This window comes from Delphinus delphis, chromosome 3 (assembly GCF_949987515.2).
Source record: "Delphinus delphis chromosome 3, mDelDel1.2, whole genome shotgun sequence".
NCBI classification, from domain to species: domain Eukaryota; kingdom Metazoa; phylum Chordata; class Mammalia; order Artiodactyla; family Delphinidae; genus Delphinus; species Delphinus delphis.
This window is the reverse complement of record NC_082685.1, coordinates 2,855,740-2,875,895: the sequence shown is the minus strand read 5'-3', so window position 1 is coordinate 2,875,895 and position 20,156 is coordinate 2,855,740. Positions and strand designations below refer to the sequence as shown.

General features: G+C 53.9%; 1 protein-coding gene across 2 annotated transcripts; it reads left to right on the top strand.

Annotated features, from left to right (window-relative positions):
* Positions 1-17,103: 17,103 nt before the first annotated feature.
* On the top strand, positions 17,104-19,187 carry GADD45B (growth arrest and DNA damage inducible beta). 2 transcript variants are annotated; one of them, XM_060007324.1, is made up of 4 exons: positions 17,104-17,370; positions 17,472-17,573; positions 17,957-18,179; positions 18,641-19,187. In XM_060007324.1, exons 1-4 carry the CDS (start codon positions 17,327-17,329, stop codon positions 18,665-18,667), a joined length of 396 nt encoding a protein of 131 aa, XP_059863307.1. In that variant the 5' UTR covers positions 17,104-17,326; the 3' UTR covers positions 18,668-19,187. The 2 variants fall into 2 exon arrangements, with proteins under 2 accessions (XP_059863307.1, XP_059863306.1); XM_060007323.1 differs by having other exon boundaries at positions 18,451-19,187.
* Positions 19,188-20,156: the final 969 nt, after the last annotated feature.

The window sequence follows — 20,156 nt, the reverse complement described above, 5'->3', positions numbered from 1 at the left end:
CTGGAGCCAAACCTCCGGGCTCCAAATCCCAGCTGGGCCAATGCGTGAAACCGGGTTTCTTTCCGGGATTCAGTTTCCCCTCTTGTATAACCTACCTACCTACCTCTTTGGAGATTCATTAAAATTAAAGGTGGGGTGGTGAAGGAACCTCAGAAATATGTTCGGTGATCTCACCGATATGTGGAATTAAAAAAAAAAAATCAAAAATACCCCAGGCTCATGTAGATACTGTCAAGTTGTCCTCTGAAGAGGTTTACCAGTTTACACTTTTGCAACAATGTATGAGATTATCTGTTTTCCTGAATTGCTGTCAACCCTGAATCATCTTTTATTTTATTTATTTTTTTAATTTATTATTTATTTTATTTTATTTATTTTTCGCTGTGTTGGGTCTTCGTTGCTGCGCGGGCTTTCTCTAGTTGCGGCGAGCGCGGGCTACTCTTTGTTGCGGTGCGCAGGCTTCTCATTGCGGTGGCTTCTCTTGTTCTGGAGCACGGGCTCTAGGTGCGCAGGCTTCAGTAGTCGTGGCTTGCGGGCTCTAGAGCACAGGCTCAGTAGTTGTGGTGCACGGGCTTAGTTGCTCCGCGGCATGTAGGATCTTCCCGGACCAGGGCTTGAACCCGTGTCCCCTGCATTGGCAGGCGGATTCTTAACCACTGCGCCAAGAGGGAAGCCCTGAATCATCTTTTAAATTATTTTATTTATTTGAATTTCTTTTTATGTCCATAAGCAAAGTTTTGCCATTTTCTTTTGTGTATGTGTGTTTTTGTTTTTGTTTTTGTTTTGTTTTGAGGTATAGTTGATTTACAATGTTGTGTTAGTTTCATGCGTACAGCCCAAGCTCATATGAACAGAGAACAGATTGGTGTCTGTGGGTGTGGGGTATGAAGTGGGTGAAGGGGTTCAAAGAGTACACATTTCCAGTTATAAAATAAATATCATGGGGATGTAATGGGCAGCATGGTGACTGTAGTTAATAATACTATATTGCATATTTGAAAGTTGCTAAAAGAGTAGATCTTAAAAATTCTCATCATATGAGAAAAAACCCTGTAACTATTTGTGGTGACGGATGTCACCTAGACTTATGGTGGTGATCGTTTCCCAGGATATACAAATATCGAATCATTAGTTTGTACACCTGAAACTAATATAATGTTATGTCAATTATACCTCCATTTTTTTGGGGGGGGCAGGGGTACGCGGGCCTCTCACTGTTGCGGCCTCTCCCGTTGCGGAGCACAGGCTCCGGACGCGCAGGCTCAGCAGCCATGGCTCACGGGCCCAACCGCTCCGCGGCATGTGGGATCTTCCCGGACCGGGGCACGAACCCGCGTCCCCTGCAACGGCAGGCGGACTCTCAACCACTGCGCCACCAGGGAAGCCCTATACCTCCATTTTTTAAAAAAAATGTTCAGTGAAAGGAGGCAGACACAGGCCTCTCTTGCCTTCGAGATGGCCCACACTCCGTCTGTGGAGTGTGTTTCTCTCTAAATAAATCCACTTCTTACCTATCGTTTTGTCCCTCACTGAATTCTTTCTGTGACAAGACATCAAGAACCTGAGCTTCTTTAAGTCCTGAGACCAGCACAAAACCCCCCACCAGATGGAAGATGTTCCAGAGAGAAGGTCACAGTTTGGTAACCTTGAGAAGCTCATCAAGGGACCACCTGAGCCCAGATTAAAGGAGCACAGGCCCTTCACACACCCTAATCCTTATCAGCAGCACCCCCCCTTGAACTATTGCTATAAAAACTCCTCACCAAATTTCCCCAGGTTGGGACACACAGTTTTTGGCGGGTGCAAGCCCACTGTGTCCCCCTTTGCCTAGCAAAGCAATAAAGCTTTCTTTTCTACTTCACCCGGAAAAAAAAAAAAAGCCAGACACAAAAGGTCACACAGCGTATGAGTCCACTCATATAAAATGCCTAGAAGAGGCAAAATGATACAGCAGGGTCTGTCCAACTCGGCTCTGTGGACATTTGGGCCCCATCACTCTCTGTGGGAGGACCATCCTGTTCATTGTAGGGTGTCAGGTGGCATCACTGGGCTCCCCTCACCCCGGCCACCTGATGCCAGCAGCACCATCACACCCTCCGATCCAGACAATCAAAAATGTCCCCAGATGTTGCCACATGTCACCGAGGGGACAAAATCACCCTCAGTGGAGAACCACTTCCTTCCTCTAACCCTGGAACTTGCACCGCTGTTCTTTCTGCCCTGAGAACCGCCACCCCCCCATACATCTCACTTCGGGGGACTTGGTGCAAACAGCCTTCCTCGGGGACCCCAGCAAATCACACACTGAGAACTTGGATTCCTTTACCAGCCCTCTGGGGTGTGGGGTGGGACGGCCTCCCCGCTGCGCGCGGGCTTTCTCTAGTTGCGGCAAGCAGGGGCTACCCTTCGTTGCGGTGCGCGGGCTTCTCACTGCGGTGGCTTCTCTTGTTGCGGAGCACGGGCTCTAGGTGCGCGGGCTTCAGTAGTTGTGGCGCGCCGGCTCAGTAGTTGTGGCGGGCTCTAGAGCACAGGCTCAGTAGTTGTGGCGCATGGGCTTAGTTGCTCAGCGGCATGTGGGATCTTCCCGGACCAGGGCTCGAACCCGTGTCCCCTGCATTGGCAGGGGGATTCTTAACCACTGCGCCACCAGGGAAGCCTTTTTCTTTTTTTCTTCTGTCTTGAATCCTGATACTCACGCACATTCCCCTCTTACCAGAAGCAAAGCCCCCTGCCCTGCCCCAGCACCCAGGCAGGCACGAGTCCCTGGCTAGGCTGTGACTAGCCTCTCAAAAACTAGCTTGTACTTGGGGACCGTATGTCGTCGCCTTTCCCTCATAACAGTAGGAACACCGAATGCGAAACACAGTTGGTACAACGTGAGGGCGTTTAAAGCAAAATAGGGATAAGTGGTACTACAGGAGGTGGGGGCCCGAGGGGAGAAAAATGATGGGGGTTTGGGTTTGGGGGTGGCATGGGGTCACCTTTCCTCCCCTCCACCCCCAGGCTTAGCTGCAACCCCCTCCTCATCACAGGTCCCGCTGACGACCGCCCCGGGCCACCCAGTAGCCTGCCATTCAAGACCCTGCAGGGTCCCACAGGCCGCCCACCGAGCTGGCCCCTCTTGGCACGTGGGTGCCCCATCCGTCTCCAGGTCTTTGCCTGTGCTGTTCCCTCCTCCAGGAATGCTGTTCCCCGCGCCCCATCCTCCCCAACCCCCCTTTCCGCGGCTGCTCCCCTACTCTCCGCCCTAACCTGTGCCGCGAGCCCTCCGCACCCCCCCAATCGCGGACCCCCCCGGGGGCCGGACTCCAACTCCCAGAAAGCCCTGCGCTTCCCGTGGGTGCGGCCGGAGTGTCCACTCCCCTTGTTCAGTTTGGGAGGCGTTGGCAATTTTCAAATTTTGGCGCTGAACGGGCGGGGCGGCGACAGCTGCGGCCAGACCCCCTCCCCACGCCGGAGCCCGAGGCCTGGGCACTCCGCGGGCTCCCCAGGCGCGACACGCGGCGGCGAGGGGTGGCGCTTGGCCCGTTTCCAGGACGGGAAACTGAGGCACGGGGCGATCCGGGGACCTGTCCCGGGAACCCCTGCAGGGGCGGGACGAAACGGGGTTCGAACCCACGACCCTCTGATCCCAGGGCGCTAGAAAAGTTAATGGCTAATTGCTGCCTGCTTTGAGGGTGGAGGGTGCGGGCGGTGGGCGAGAAATCACCGAACCCGAGAAGGTCCGGCCAGGCCCTGTCCCCTCTCCCTCCCCCATCCCTTCCCCATTCCCCTATCCCTCCCGCTTTGCGCCGCCGCCCAAGCTCCGCGCCGGAGTTTGGCGCCAGATTTTTCAAAATCTCAGCGAAACGGCTCCCAGCCCGGATCGCGAGCCTTGATCCTGAATTCCGGCGCCTGGATCTGAGCGACCGCGGATTCTGGAGTCTGGACTGGGTGGGGGAGGGCTCATTCCAGAGCCTGGATCTGGGGGGCTGTGGATTCCAGATCTGGGGAGGGCAGAGATTCCAGAGCCTGAATTTTGGGCACCCTGATTCGGGAGCCTGTTTTGGGGAGCTGGGATTCCGGACCCTGGATCTGGAGGGCACTGATTCCAGAGCCCGGAGGAGGGCGGGTTCTGGAACCCCAGTTCCTGAGCCTGGAGGCTAAACCTGGAATCTAGGATCAGAACTCAGGAATCTGGGGCTGGAACCCTGAAATCCCAACTGAAATCTGGGGGCAAGGAGAGAGCTGGGGCCGGAGGGACAGCTGTTTGTTAAATGGGTTCCGGAATAATGAAATCAACAAATATTGGGACTTCCCTGGTCGTCCAGTGGTTAAGACTCCCCGCTTCCACTGCAGGGGGCACGGGTTCGATCCCTAGTCAGGGAAGTTCCAGATGCCCCGTGGTGTGACCAAAGAAACAAATACGGATTGCCATCTCCGCCTGTCAGGCACTGGGGCTGTATCAATGTCCAAAACAAAGATCCCTGCGCTTGGGAAGCTGACAAGGATGAACTAGGAAGACAGAGGAAACAGATACCTAATGAATAAGTGAATTTTATGGCATGTTAGAATATAATAAGGTGGGAGGGGGATGGAAAAAGCTGGGTGAGGGGCTTGGGAGCATGTGAGCTAGGGGGTGCATTTTTTTTTTCTTGCGGTACGTGGGCCTCTCACTGCTGTGGCCTCTCCCGTTGCAGAGCACAGGCTCTGGACGCGCAGGCTCAGCGGCCATGGCTCAGGGGCCCAGCCGCTCCGCGGCATGTGGGATCTTCCCGGACCGGGGCACGAACCTGTGTCCCCTGCATCGGCAGGCGGACTCTCAACCACTGCGCCACCAGGGAAGCCCGAGGGGGAGTGCATATTTAAACAGGGTGGGCCTCTTGGAGAAGGTGGCATTTGAGCAAGGACTCGAAGAGAAGGAGGGGACCAACCAGGTGAACAGGTGGGGAGAAGCCTCCCAGGGAGAGGGACCAGCCAGCACAAAATCACACTCCAGGATGGTGGACATGGCAAGGAATAAGAATTTCCAGTGGGTGGAGACAAGTACAGTATTAGAGAAGGAAACACATGTAACACCCGTGTATTAGTCATCTAGTGCTGGGTAACAAAACACAGTAGCTTAAAGCCACTCATGTTTCTTATCTCAGTTTCCACAGGTTGGGAAGTGGGGTGGGGCTTAGCTGGGTGGGCTGGCTCCAGGCTTTATGATGCTGCAGACAAGGCGTCCCTGGGGCAGGGTCGACTCCCAAGGGCATTTGTACTGATCTTGGAAGGATTCATGTCCTTGCTGGCCATTATCCAGGGGCTGTCTTGGTTCCCTATCATGTAAGAGAGGATTTGATTTTGGTTTTGAAACCCTCACTGTTTGTTGTAATAGGGAAACAAAAAATGAAAATGGCCCAGATATCCCATATAGACCAGTGGGAACTATACTCAGTATCTTGTAGTAACCTATAATGCAAAAGAATCTGAAAAAGAATATATATATGTATAACTGAATCACTCTGCTGTACACTTGAGACTAACACAACATTGTCAATTAACTGTAGTTCAACAAAAAAAATTTTTTTAAATAAAAAAGGACACAAGCAGAAACTAACACACCATTGTAAAGCAATGATACTCCAATAAAGATGTAAAAAAAAAAAGGACACACACAAAAGAAAGGACACACCGACACCTTTGTATAGACTCACACAGTGGAATATTATACAGCAGTGGAAAACTAACACACAGAATGACCTCCCAAACATAAGATCATGCAAAAAAACCGAAGTGCAGAAGAATATCTACAGTGTGCTTCCGTTTTTATAAAATTCGAAACCCAGCTAAACCAGCTGATACGTTATTTCAGTATGCTACAAATGTTAGAGAATTGAAGGGAAGAGTGGGGACGTGATTAACCCAGAAGTCAGCATAGTGGTTGTGTTTTGAAAGCTGGGCGGTTGTGAATGTCTCTATTCTTAGCTGCACGCATAAATTATGGATGCCCTTTGTGTGTTTGATGTATTTTGTGTTTCAAAAGTGAAAAAAACAACCTCCCTCAGACTGCTGTGTAGAACAACATGGTTCCAATAGAAACAGAATAGCCCACCACAAAAAAGAAACGATAATTACGCAATAATTATGTGACCGGATAGAGGTATTAACTGCTCATGGTAATCACGTTGCAACATATAAATGTATCAAATCAACATGTGAAACTTACACAAGGTTATATGTCAATTATATCTCAATTTTTTTTTTTTTTTAATCTTTTGGCCGCGCTCAGCATGTGCGATGGAACCCGTGCCCCCTGCATTGGCAGCGTGGAGTCTTAACCACTGGACCACCAGGGAAGTCCCTAATTTTTAATGTTTTACTTAACCTGACATACCCAAAATATTCTAACCAATATTGTAATCGACATACACAAATTACTTTTTTATTTTATTGAAGTATAGTTAGTTTACAATGTTGTGTTAATTTCTGCTTTACAACAAAGTTATTCAGTTATATAATTAATTTATTTTTATTTATTTTGGCTGCATTGGGTCTTCGTTGCTGCGTGTGGGCTTTCTCTAGCTGCGGCGAGCGGGGGCTACTCTTCGTTGCGGTGCGCAGGCTTCTCACTGCGGTGGCTTCTCTTGTTGACGGGCACCGGCTCTAGGCGTGCGGGCTTCAGTAGCTGTGGCGCACGTGCTCAGTAGTTGTGGCTCGTGGGCTCTAGAGCACAGGCTCAGTAGTTGTGGCACACGGGCTTAGTTGCTCCACGGCATGTGGGATCTTCCCGGACCAGGACTCGAACCCGTGTCCCCTGCACTGGCAGGCGGATTATTAACCACTGCGCCACCAGGGAAGTCCCTCAGTTATAAATATATATATTCTTTTTTTTTTTTTGGCTGCAGTGCGAGGCTTGTGGGATCTTAGTTCCCCGACCAGGTACCAGGTATCGAACCCAGGCCCTCGGCAGTGAAAGCACCGAGTCCTAACCACTGGACCCCCAGGGAATTCCTTCTTTTTTTTTTTTTTTTTTTGTTGCAGTACGCGGGCCTCTCACTGTTGTGGCCTCTCCCGTTGCGGAGCACAGGCTCCGGACGCGCAGGCTCAGTGGCCATGGCTCACGGGCCCAGCCGCTCCGCGGAATGTGGGATCTTCCCGGACTGGGGCACGAACCCGCGTCCCCTGCCTCGGCAGGCGGACTTCCAACCACTGTGCCACCAGGGAAGCCCTGGGAATTCCCTCTTTTTCATATTCTTTTCCAATAATTAACCAAATTATTGAGGAGATATTTTCCACTCTTTTTTCCACACCAAGTCCAGTGTGTTTTTCACACTCACAGCCTATCACAACTTGGGTGCTAAATTTTCAGTGGTTTAAGGAAAAAATAAAGTTGTTTTTAACGAAAAAGTATTTTACATCACTTCTGTTTGTGGGTTTTAATTAATTAAAATGAAATTCAATTCGAAATTCGGTTACTCAGTGGCGCTGGCTACATTTCAAGGGTGCAGTAGCCTCAGGCTGCTGTAGTTGCCTGGCCAGCACAGGTGGAGAGGATGCTGAGAAGTCACTGAGGTGAGGGACTGCAGTGGCCTGGGCTGGGGTCAGTGCCTCACTTAGAGCCCGCCTGTCCCCTTTCTGGACCTCTCCCCACACCTCCTTTTCCAGGCCTCGCTCCAGTACCCAGCACTCAGGAATCCCCTGTTTCCAAGCCCGGGTGCTTCCCCCCAAGGCAGGCAGTGCCCCCAGTCTGTACACTCCCAGGACCCAGGGGTGGCAGAAGGCAGCTGTTTTGTGGGGTGTGGATCTGTGAGCTGAGGTGCCCTCCGTGTGCAGGTGAGGACCTTCACAATACAGGACCAACCCTGGGATGTTGAGACCCTCAAAACAGAGGCAGCAGGCCACCAGCTTGGGGCCAGCTCTGCCCACACTGCCACATTCCAGGGCAGAACTGCCAGGAGTCTGAGAGTTCTACATGTGAACCGGACTTGCCAGGAGGCTTTGCAGGTTTCAATTCTAATCTGTTGCTGTGTAACAAACTACCCCCAAACTTTACTACGTCTCATGATTTCATGGGTTGGGAATGCAGGTGGGGCTCAGAAGGGCGGTTCTTCTGTCCCATGTGGGGTTGACAGGGGGCCCTGCTTGGTGTCCAGCTGGCAACGGTGCTAGGGGCTCTGGGTTCTTTCTGTGGTCGGTCTGGTGCCTCGCCAGCCCCTCTCCCTTTCTGTGTAGACTCAGGGTCTCTCCAGGGCCCACTGATGCAGCACAAACTTCCTATGAGATATCTCAGGACTCCCTGAGAGCAGGACAGTACCTGCCGTCCTCCTGAAGCTAAGTGACGTGGCTGGCAGTGTCACCTCCCTCACACTGCACGGGTCAAGGCCATCACAGACCCAGCCCAGATAAAGGGGAGGGAAGTGGCTGCACCGTTTTTCGTTCCGACCAGCAGTGCACACGGCTTCCAGTATCTCCACATCCTCCCAACGTGTGTTTTTATCTGTCTTTTGACCGTAACCATCCCAGTGTGTGTGAAGCAGTATCTCACTGTGGTCCTGATGCTGCCATCTTTAATCCACTGGAGACTTTGTCAGGTGGGAGGATAGTTCTATTTTGCTCGGCAGTGTGTTACTTGGTGTATAATTGTTGAGCCCTTAGCCATGGGTTGTGCAGCCCTCTTGAATTCTTGTAATGGGTCCCAAAAATACTAGGGGTGGGCTTGCTGGTGGTGCACCAAGGGATGGAGCGGGGGGATCGATTTGAGATCTGTCTGGGGGCCTAAGTTGATGAATTAGTTATCGGGGAAGAGAGAGGGTGTGAAGTTAGTCCCACCTCCGACCCCTTCTGCACCCCATGCAGGGCAACTCACAGCCCTTCACTCTAGGTGGCTGACCTGGCTGCACGTCTTGTACCCCTCCAATCTGGGAGCCCCAAATCTTCACTGTCTGTATTGGGGTGAATAGTGTCCCCCCAAATTCACACCCCACCTGGAACCTGTCAATGGGACCTTGTTTGGAAACTGGGTCTTTGCAGGTATAATTGGTTCAATTGAGATGAGGTCATCCTGGGGACTTCCCAGGCAGTCCAGTAGTTAGGACTCTGTGCTTCCACTGCAGGGGACACGGGTTCAATCCCTGGTCCAGGAACTAAGATCCCACAAGCTAGGTGGCACAGTCAAAAAAAAGGTGAGGTCATCCTGGATCAGAGTGGGCCCTCGTCCAATGCCTGGTGTCCTTGTAAGAAGAGGGAGATTTGGATACAGAGAGGTGAGGCCATGTGAGAAGGCCAGGTAAAGATGGAGGCAGGGGCTGGAGGGATGTGTCCACAAGCCAAGGTCCACAGGCAGCCACCAGAGGGGCCTGAGACAGATTCCCCCTCAGAACCTCCAGGAGGAAACAGCCCTGCCAACATGTTCGTTAGGAGACTATTACACTCTAACCGTACATTGAGCGCTTTGCTGGTTCTGAGTCATTTTGGTGAATTATGGAACGCGAGGATAGTTATGGGGACCCCAAATCTGTAGTCAGCTGGTCCAAGTGAAGGTGGTCCCAAGGGCCCCAGCTGACAGATGGTGTCTGAAGTGGGGCTTGTCTTATGGGAAGCATGTCTTCTAAGCAAATAATGGGCTAAACTCCATGCATCCATAGAACTGTAAATTATCTGATGGAAAAATGATGATCGCCCTGTATCATTTTGTTTTGTTTTGTTTTTGTTTTTTTTTAACATCTTTATTGGAGTATAACTGCTTTACAATTGTGTGTTAGTTTCTGCTGTATAACAAAGTGAATCAGCTATACATATACATATATCCCCATATCCCCTCCCTGTGGCGTCTCCCTCCCACCCTCCCTATCCCACCCCTCTAGGTGGTGTCCTGTATCCATTTTGCATTGACTAAACAAATTCATTTCAGCCACCGGATGGCCTAGAAGACATCTTACATGTCCCTTCATTATTTACGAGTTCCATGCACTCTCTGACGCACATCGATGGGATATTCACGTGAGAATCATGCTTTTTCCTTTTTTAAAAAATGCATTTTTTTTGGGCTGCTCTGCGCGGCTTGAGGGATCTGTTTCCCAACCAGGGATTGAACCCGGGCCATGGCAGTGAGAGCCTGGAATCCTAACCACTAGACCACCAGGGAACTCCCCAAAATGCATCTTTTAACGTAATGCCGAGCCCCTCAGCCGGTTGCTGGGGTCTCATTCAGTCATTCGACCAGAACCTATTTATTGAGCACCTACTGTATACTATGAACACCATGCCGAGCAAAACAGATGGCAACTCCTGCTTGGTGAAGCCAACACTTGAGTGAAGGCACGGAATGATTCGGATGAATAAGAATAGGCATAGTATGTTAGACAGTGTTGTGTGCTAAGGAAAAAAGGGGGAGTCGAAATGTGGGTGGGGGCGTGAAACATTTCACAGGTGGCCAGGGGAAGTGGCACTGAGAGGGGGACATGGCAAGCTGGCACGGGCAGGGGAGGGTGCTCAGGGAGAGGAACTGGCAAGGGCAAAGGCCTTGGGGTAAGACCATGCGGGCACATTCAGAGAACAGCGGGAATGGGTTTCCACTGGGGCTTTGTTCGGAGGGTGAGCAGATGGTTTTGGAGGGATCCCTCTGGGTACTGCAGGGAGAGCCGGCTATGGGGGGCACTGACGTCCGGGGAGGGAGGGCGTGGCTTCAAGTGGCTTTCAAGGTGAGTGCTGTACGTGGGTTTTTGTAAGCCTTTTGACAACCTGATTTTCCCAGGAAAGGAGGGAGTTTCAGAGAGGTTAGGTCACCAACCCAAGGACACACAGCTTATGAGGGATGGAGTGGGATTTGAATCAGGCAAGCTTGACCTCAGAGCAGAGATGCCTCTACCAAGCCCCTCCCCCGGACGTCACAGTCACAGACATCCCGGCCTCCTCCTGCTGTGGCTGCTTCCCCCACTCCTGCCCCACCTCCGTCCTCCTCAGTATCCCCATAAGTGACCCCGGCCTCCCCGCCTCCTCAGCTTTGCCCTTGACATCTCTGCCACCTGGTGTGTGTTGTTTCCACCTCCTCCCAGCACATCCTGTCTTCCCAACGTCTAGAAGTTCACATGATGACTCACCTCCACCCAGAAGCCTCTCCTTGGGGACCAGAATCATGTCTTGTTCATCTTTGAAAAAAAAAAAAAAAAAATGATGTCAGAGGCCAGTCCCTCCCCTGCTTCAAGCTTGCCAAAGGCTTCCTTTGCTATTTTGACCCCAGGTCGAATACAGACCCCACCTGCAGCCCCCAAAGCCCACCATCCTGATCTCCTCTCTCCTCCCCCCAGTCACTCTGCTCCAGCCATCCGGAACTCCTCAGGGATCCTCGCCTGTGCCAGGTGTGGCCCCACCTCAGGGCCTTTGCATGTGCTGTGCCCAGAGCCCTCTCCCTTCACAGCCTCCCCGGTCTGGCTTCTTTATATCACTCAGGTCTCAGCTCAAATGTCACGTCCTCAGAGAAGCCCACCCTGACTACTCCACCTGAAGTAGTTGCGTTACCACCCCCCCCAGCGCTGAATCAGCACCCAGTAGGCCTTCAATCAACTCCTGAATCCCCCATTTATTTATTTTTAAAGTTTTGTTTTATTTTATCTTTTGGCCATGCCATGCGGCATGCAGGATCTTAGTCCCCCAGCTAGGAATCAAACCTGTGCCCCCTGCATTGGGAGCTCAGAGTCTTAACCAATGGACTGCCAGGGAAGTCCCTAATTCCCCCATTCAGAGGGCAGTTACCACGCACAGAGCCCTCTCCTAAGTGTGGACCAGATTGAATGCATTTTGTGCTCAGGGCATTCCTAGATAACGCTGTTATTTCCATTTTGCAGAGGGGGAAACTGAGGCACAGGGGTCTCGTGCGCGGGATGCCATGCCCGAGTTCATGTAGCTGGTCAGGAGGGGATTCAAAGCCAGGCAGTCAGAAGTCTCCTTGGTCACCCCCGACCCCTGGCCTGAGCCCCCGTTTTCCTCATCCCTGCCCCTCACACCCCTCCTGTCTTAGCTGGCTTGAGTAACCATAACAGAACACCACAGTCTGGGGCTTAAACCACAGACATGATTCCTCACTGCCCTGGAAGCGGGAGGCCCACGATCAGGGTGCCGGCGTGGCCAGTTCCTGGTGAGGGCCTGCTTCCTGGTCTCACTGTGAGCTCATATGGCAGGGAGAGCTCTGGTCTCTCTTGCTCTCCTTACAAGGGCACAAATCCTACCAGGGGGGCGGGGGGGCACCCTCACGACCTCACCTAACCCTCATCCCCTCCCAAAGGGCCTGCCTCCAAACACCATCCCATGGGGGTTAGGGCCTCAGCATATGGATTTTGGGGACATAAACTTTTGGTCCATAACACCTCCTATGATGCAAAGGGGCCTCCAGCTCTGCACTCACCTCTCAAATGTCCTTCCCCAGTCCTGGGACTCCTAACCCTGCAGCATTCCAGCTGCCATGCTGGGAGAGAACCCTGACCCACCCCCCAAGGCAAAACCAATGCCCCAACCTCCTAGACACTTGGTTTCCCCTCTGTCCCCTGGTAACATCACTCCTGTCTCCCGGGTTTGCTTGTGGTGGGGGGTTAAAGGCCGGGTCCCAAGAAGCAGGGCCAGAACGAGGGTGAGGTCAAAGCTCAGTCACAATGAAAAATCATATTTCAATGCAATATTTAAAAAAAATTTTTTTAATGCAAAAAAATCCATGCTGACTACATTATCAAAATTTGAAATCAAGACAGGATCAATCATACTGTTTTCCTTTCGTCTGGGGCTCCAATATGGCTTGGTAAGGGACTGTCACTGACCCTGTCTTGATGGGAAATTTTAATATTCCATTCATCATGGGTGTTTTGGCGTGCATTATGATTTAAACTATCACATTAAAAAAAATTTACCTCGGGAATTCCCTGGCGGTCCAGTGGTTAGGACTCTGTGCTTTCACTGCTGAGGGCCCAGGTTCAATCCCTGGTCGGGGAACTAAGAGCCCACCAGCCACATGGCTCAGCCAGAAAAAGAAAAGGAAAAAATATATTTATCTCATTCTGGATTAGTGGTGATGATTGCACAAACTTGTGACTCTACAGAAACCCACTGAACTAGAGCCTCTAAAAGGGTGGACACACCTTTTAGAGGCTCTAGTGGTTGGGGCACAGTGGTTGGGAGTCCGCCTGCCAATGCAGGGGACATGGGTTCGAGCCCTCGTCCAGGAGGATCCCGTGTGCCGCAGGGCAACTGGGCCTGTGTGCCACAACGACTGAGCCTGCGCTCTAGAGCCTGCAAGCCACAGCTACTGAGCCCGCATGCCACAACTACTGAGGCCTGAGCACCTGGAGCTGGTGCTCTGCAACGGGGGAGGCCACTGCAGTGAGAGGCCCGCGCACCGCGGCTAAGAGTGGCCCCTGCTCGCCACAACTGGAGAGCATCTGCGCGCGGCGACAAGGGCCCGATGCAGCCATAAGTAAATAAATATATTTTTTGGAAAAAGGTGGATTTTATGGTATGTGATTTCTAACTTGATAAAAAATGAGAGAAAAAGATTATCTTGATGAGCAAGGTTTTGGTGCCCCTTTAAATTTTGCGACCCCCAATTTCCCTCTCTTTCCCTCTAGACTCCAAACATCCCGTCCTAACCCCTGCCTTTTGGAATAGCTGGAGTATCTTGGAATATCCTTGGACAACTCTGAGCTCCATGCCTTTGGATGAACAGCACCATCTTCCTGAGTCTCTATTCCACCCCCTATAAACTTGCAACCATCACACAAGTGCTGCTTCATGGGCATCAAAGGAGAAACTGCTTACAAAAGGCTAAGCACGTAGTAAATGCTCAAGAAAAGTTTGCTGTTATGCGTATCTTGAATGCAATGCAAAATTAAATTTTAAAGCGCTTAGGTTTATCAATTCTAAAGACAAGGGAACGGGCTTCCCTGGTGGCGCAGTGGTTGAGAGTCCGCCTGCCGATGCAGGAGACACGGGTTCGTGCCCCGGTCCGGGAAGATCCCACATACCGCGGAGCGGCTGGGCCCGTGAGCCATGGCTGCTGAGCCCGCGCGTCCGGAGCCTGTGCTCCGCAACGGGAGAGGCCACAACAGTGAGCGGCCCGCGTACCACAAAAAAATAAATAAATAAATAAAAAATAAAGACAAGGGATCTCATTTGCAACGCGGGTGCAGATATGTCCGGTTTCTTGGCTGGGGAAGTTGCCAACTCACATGTTCTCCATGAGGGTGGTGAGGGTTCCCCGGTAAACAGGGTCACCTCTCTCTCCTAGGAGCAGACAGGGACATTCTTAGGGCTGCACTCACCTTAGGAGCAAAATTTAAGGGGGTGCCCAGAACTCAATCCTCAAGATAAATATTTTAATGCAATATTTTCAAAAGTCAAAATCAATACCAAAAAATCCATGATGAATAAAAGATCAAAACTGCAAATAAAGACAGGATCTGACCTTGCCTGTGCACAACTCACCTCCCTGCCCTCCACCCCCAATCCTGTCAGATGGTGTCTGTATATAAAACCTTCATTTTTGCTCATCATGGGTGGGGCTCTTTTGGCATAAATTTTTAAAATAAAAAATATCTTTTTATTTTTTTGGCCACACCATGCAGCTTGTGGTATCTTAGTTCCCCGACCAGGGATCAAACCCGTGCCCCCTGCAGTGGAAGCTCAGAGCCCTAACCACTGGACCACCAGGGAAGTCCCTATAATACTGTTTATCTTGATGACTGAGTTTTGTGGCATTCCCTTAAAATGTGTGTCAGCGGTGAATACCTCACTCCCCTCACCCTACACCCTGTCCTTTGCTCCAATAAAACTTTGTTGACAAAAACGGCATCCACAACAGCCAAATGGTGGAAACAACCCATGTGTCCATCAACGGATGAATGGATAAACTAAATGTGGCTCCTCCCTACAGCCTAATATTATTCAGCCTCAGAAAGAAGTCAATGCAGACACACACATGGATGAACAACATGGATGAAGCTTGAGGACACTATGTTCAGTAAAATAACACGCCAAAGGATGAATACAGTATGATTTCATTTACAGGAGGTCTCTAAAGGATCAAATTTATAGAGACAGAAAGTAGAATGGTGGGTGTCAGGAGTTGGGGGCAATTCATGTCTAATTCCCAAGAGTTTACTCTGGGGATGATAGAAAAGGTTTGGGTCAGGATCACGATGATTGTTACCCAGCATCGTGAACGTATTTAATTCCACTGACCGGTATACTTACAAGTGATCGAAATGATGAATATCGTGTATATTTTATCATTAAAAAAAAAACCAGGGGACTTCCCTGGTGGCACAGTGGCTGGGTCTCCACGCTCTCAATGCAGGGCGCCCGGATTCAATCCCTGGTCAGGGAACTGGATCCCACGTGCATGCTGCAGCTAAGAGGTCGCATGCAGCAACTGGGGAGACCACGTGCGGCAACTAGGGAGCCCTGGAGCCGCAACTAAGTAGCCCTTGAGCTGCAACTAAGACCCAGCACAACCAAATTAAAAAAACAAAAGCAGGCACCCCTGGGAAGTAGTTTAGTTGATTTTAAAAAAATATTGCAACTATAAAGTTATTAAATACATGTTTCACATATAAAATATTGCGTATTTAAAATATTGCAATTGCCACCCCAGTCCCTGTCCTTCTCCTCCTCACCCCGCCCTCGCCGGTCTGTCCCTTCCGGCGCTGCGGGCGCAGGGACCTCGCGCGGCCACCAGGTGGCGCCGCTGCGCCCCGCAGTCCCCGGGACATTTCGCGCCCCCACGGTGGGCGGCGCGGAGGCGGCGCGATGCGTCAGCGGGACAGCGAGCCCGGGAGCTGGGGGAACTGAGCCGCGGGGCGGAGGCCAGACCCCAGGCTGGCGGGGGAGGGGGCGCAGCTGTGAGTCATCGGGAGCCCCCGTTCGGCCGTGGTAGCCAGTCCCACGCGGGCCTGCCCGCCTGGCTCGTGAACTGCTTACCAGGGGAGATGGCGAGGCTGGCGGCCGTCCCAGCGTGCGGCCGTGGCTGGCGCACACGTGTGGCTCCAGCACGAAATAACCGGGGGCTTGAGAGAGTGGAGGCCTCACCAAGCCTCAGTTTCCCCTTTTGCATCCTGCAGATGAGAGTAGCCCCTGCTTCCCGCGTCCTTGGGGGTTAAATGAACCGTGATAACGGGGAGCCTGGTGCCCAGTGGGCGCTAGGTACGTTCAGCGCCCGCTCCGGAGGGAGGAAATAAAGGCGGCGACCACCATTGCAAGCGCGCCCAGGTGGCAGCGCGCGACGCACGCAGGAACCGGTTCCCCTCGCTTCTCCCGGGCCTCGATTTCCCCCCACGGTCAGGTGCGAGGCGGACGTGCGGTCAGAACCTTGCAACGCGAGGCGCCTGCAGGGGGCGCGGAGCCCACGAGGCCGAGCCACCTGCGCCTCCCACGCGCGCCCCACCCTGAAACTCGCGGCGGGTGGGGAGGGGCGACCGGTCCCGGCCCTAGGCTTTGCAGCCCCCGTTTCTGGGTACCTCGAGGCGGCCTCCAGCGACCACCACCTCTTGTTAAACGCTTACCGTGCACCCCTCATTTTAGTTAGGACTCACTGCAATCCAAAGGGGCCAGCGCTGCATTCCCATTGGACAGATAGGGACACAGAGGCCCAGAAAGTAAAGCCACCCAGGGTCTGGGGTCCCTGAAGCCTGGGGAGACTCCCGCCACCACCACCTAGAAAGGATCAGGCTGCAAACCGTACTCCATCTCCGTGCAAAACCCCAGCAGAACCTGGAAAGGCGCGGGCCGGGGACTCTCCGGGGTTTCCAGGCCCCCCCGAAAATCCGGGCCGCCTCGCGCGCTGGAAATCCCGCGCGCGCCCCGAAACGCGGCGCGGCTGCCGGGAAATCAGGAGAAAACTTCTGCTTTTTTTTTTCTTTTCTGGCACTCAAGCTCCCCCGGCTCCCTCCCCCCCCGCCCCGCGCCCTCCTCCCGGCTCTCGCCCCCACGTGGGGCGCCCCCTCGCGGCGCTCCGCCCCCTCCCCGCCGCCGGCCAACTGCAGCGCGGGTTTCTCTCGCCTTTGTTTTTTCTCCAATAGGAGGGGCGGATGAACCACCGGGGCCACGCCCCTGTTTGTACAAGTCTATAAATGGCGGCGCCGGCAGCCGCGCGCTAAGGTCGCTGAAGCCGAGGACGTCAGACTTTGCAGTTCCCTGGATTATCCTTGCTGAGGCACTTGCAATTTTTTTCCGCCTTATTTGGGGAGGATTTCGCTGCCTTCCGAAGGTCTTGACGAACGATTGGGTTCCGTAGGAAGGCTTTGGGCTCTCCGGCCTCGGACTTTGCATTTTCTCCCTTGGAACTGTCGTGGGGCTGTTTTCCACTGTGGATTATAACTGCAACATGACACTGGAAGAGCTCGTGGCGTGCGACAACGCGGCGCAGAAGTAAGTAGCAGGGCCCCCGCCGCCTGAGGTCGGCCGGGCCGGGCGGGGACCGGAGCGCCCCGTGGCCGGCCCGGCGTGACCCCCGTCTCCCTTGGCCCCAGGATGCAGACGGTGAGCGCCGCGGTGGAGGAGCTGCTGGTGGCTGCGCAGCGCCAGGACCGCCTCACCGTGGGGGTGTACGAGTCGGCCAAGCTGATGAATGTGTGAGTGAGACCCCGGCACCGGGCTGGGCGCGAGTGGGGATCTCCGCTCCGCACGCTCCTTGCTGCATCCCTCTCTTGCATGGGGCTGGGACACCCCCAAGTGTCCCTACTGCTGTGGGTCGAGGGTCTTTCTGCCTTATTTTTTTTGAGGGGTGGAGGCTGCAGTATCCCGGTGCGGCATCATCTGCAGGCAGTCACCGCGTCTGTGCCCCTGCCTTACCCCGCCATCCTTTGAACCGAATGTCTTCTCCCCCACCATTTATCTGCATGCAGACGCGATCCCTTGCGCACCTGCGGTTTCTCTTTGCTTTTGCAAACTCCCCGCCGTAACGGTGGCCCCTCCCAGTCCCCAGCTGACCCACCATCCCACTCCGGCTCCCCAGGGACCCTGACAGCGTGGTCCTGTGCCTCCTGGCTATTGACGAGGAGGAGGAGGACGACATCGCCCTGCAGATCCACTTCACGCTCATCCAGTCTTTTTGCTGTGACAACGACATTGACATCGTGCGGGTGTCAGGAATGCAGCGCCTGGCACAGCTGCTGGGCGAGCCGGCCGAGACCCAGGGCACCACCGAGGCCCGGGACCTGCACTGCCTCCTGGTCACGGTGAGCTGGGCCTCGGCCCCGCCCCGCCCCCTCCCTACCCCGGCACCTGGGCCCGTGTTTGTCAACAAAGTCGAGCTGGCCGGTCTGCACCAGCTCAGCGCTCAGCCATGCTCGGCATGTCCCCGTGGGCAGCCGGCCGGGTCTCGGGGCCTTAGTCACCCAGCGAGCTATTTTGAGCCAGCCTGCTTTCCCCAAAGGGGCCCTGGGAGAGGGGGGCTCCCCAGCCACTCCTGGGGCTCCCGCTGAACCCCGTCTCCTCGCCTTCCCACAGAACCCTCACACAGACGCCTGGAAAAGCCACGGCCTGGTGGAGGTTGCCAGTTACTGCGAAGAGAGCAGGGAGAACAACCAGTGGGTCCCCTACATCCCCCTCCAGGAGCGCTGAGACCCTGCCCGGCGTCAGAACCTGTTGCTGCCAAAAAACACGATAAAATAAATATTTGATTCCCCCTCCCTCCCAGAACCCCCCCAAACAACCCAACCTATGAGACCGTCGGGGGCAGGATCGTTGGAGGCTGAAGACAGGAGAGGGAGTGCGCGGCCACCCCAGGGCGCCGGGGCTGGAGCAGCGCCAGCAGCGGCCACCGTGTGAGGAGAAGATGGGACCCAGGCCAGCAAGAGAGGGGACCCTGGAGCTCAGGCCTGGCGACAGAGCAGAAGCTGGAGTGGGGGAGCTGTGCCCCCCCCCACAGGAGGGCCGAGACTCCACACTTCAGGGGTGGGGTGGGACTGATAGTACCCGCCCCCCTCCTTGAGACCAGAGCTGACATGTGCAAACGGGCCTTGGTGGGCCGAGGGTCCGCACCCTGGCCAGGACAGTACTTTGGGACTTGGGAGACAGGGCTATGTTGCTCTCTACCGGCGAACTCCCAGTCTGCAAACTAAATAGACAATCTATTTTGTTACTTGCACTTGTTACTTGAATCGGTGAAAGAAAGATGGGAAGCTTACAGATACATATATTTTTACTTCTACTATGATGGCCTTGTAATAAATTGTTAAAGCTTCTGGGTTCTTGTGTATTTACCGCCGGCCTCAGTGCGGGACCAGGACCTCCACCTCCCCTGCGCTCCAACAGCACTGGCGCCGCCCACGCCACCTCCTGCAGGCTCACCAGGAAGTGTTACTTAAGTCCGAGTTAGCTGCTCCAGGCTCCTTGCAAAAACAGTGCCTCTTCTCTCTGCAACCGGCGCCACCCAAGTCCAACAAATCTTTGCCTCTTTTTTTTTCTTCTCCCCTCCTCCTGCCCCCGAGCAATTAAAAGACCGGTTTATTACGAAACCTGGCCGTCGTGCCGCCGCTGTTACTCGCTGAGCCAACCCCAAACTCTGGGCACATAATAGACGCACCCCTGGGGGCTGGCTGCAGCCCCTGCCCGCCCGGCTGCCACCGCAGCCCAGGTCCAGAGAGGTCAATGGGCCACCTCGACCACACAGCGAGGTGGGCTTGGAGCTCAGAGCTGCCCCTGGGCTTGGGCGTTGCAGGAAGAGCTTCGGGGATCCCCCAGAGAGCAACCCCCACCCACCCAGGCCTTCTCCCTCCCAGGGTGGGCCTCTGCACTGCACTAAAGAAAAAAAGATTTTTTTTTTTCTTTCCCCAAACTAAAATCAACAAGCAGAAAAATACCCCAGGAAGTCGTGCTCCCGGCCCAGCTGGGCTTGGCACGCTGCTGCATTTTGCCTCTAAACCGAAACTGTGAGGCCTGGCCGGCCACCTCCTTTTCCCCTGAACTCGCAGGCGCGGTGACTCCCCTGGCCCGGGGCAGGGAACTGGGAGCGCGGCCCAGCCTGAACTCCAGCCTCAGTCTTCCCGCGCCGAGTCTGCGGGGTGGGCTCGCGGAGCCCGTGCAACACCTTCTCACCTCTGCCCCGCACCCCGGGGCCTGGGAACCGGGTGGGGAAGTAACCCAGGGGCCAGACGTAGGCCGCGACCTTTCCACGGAGCCCCACGTGGGCGAGTGAGGAAAACCCCAACGGC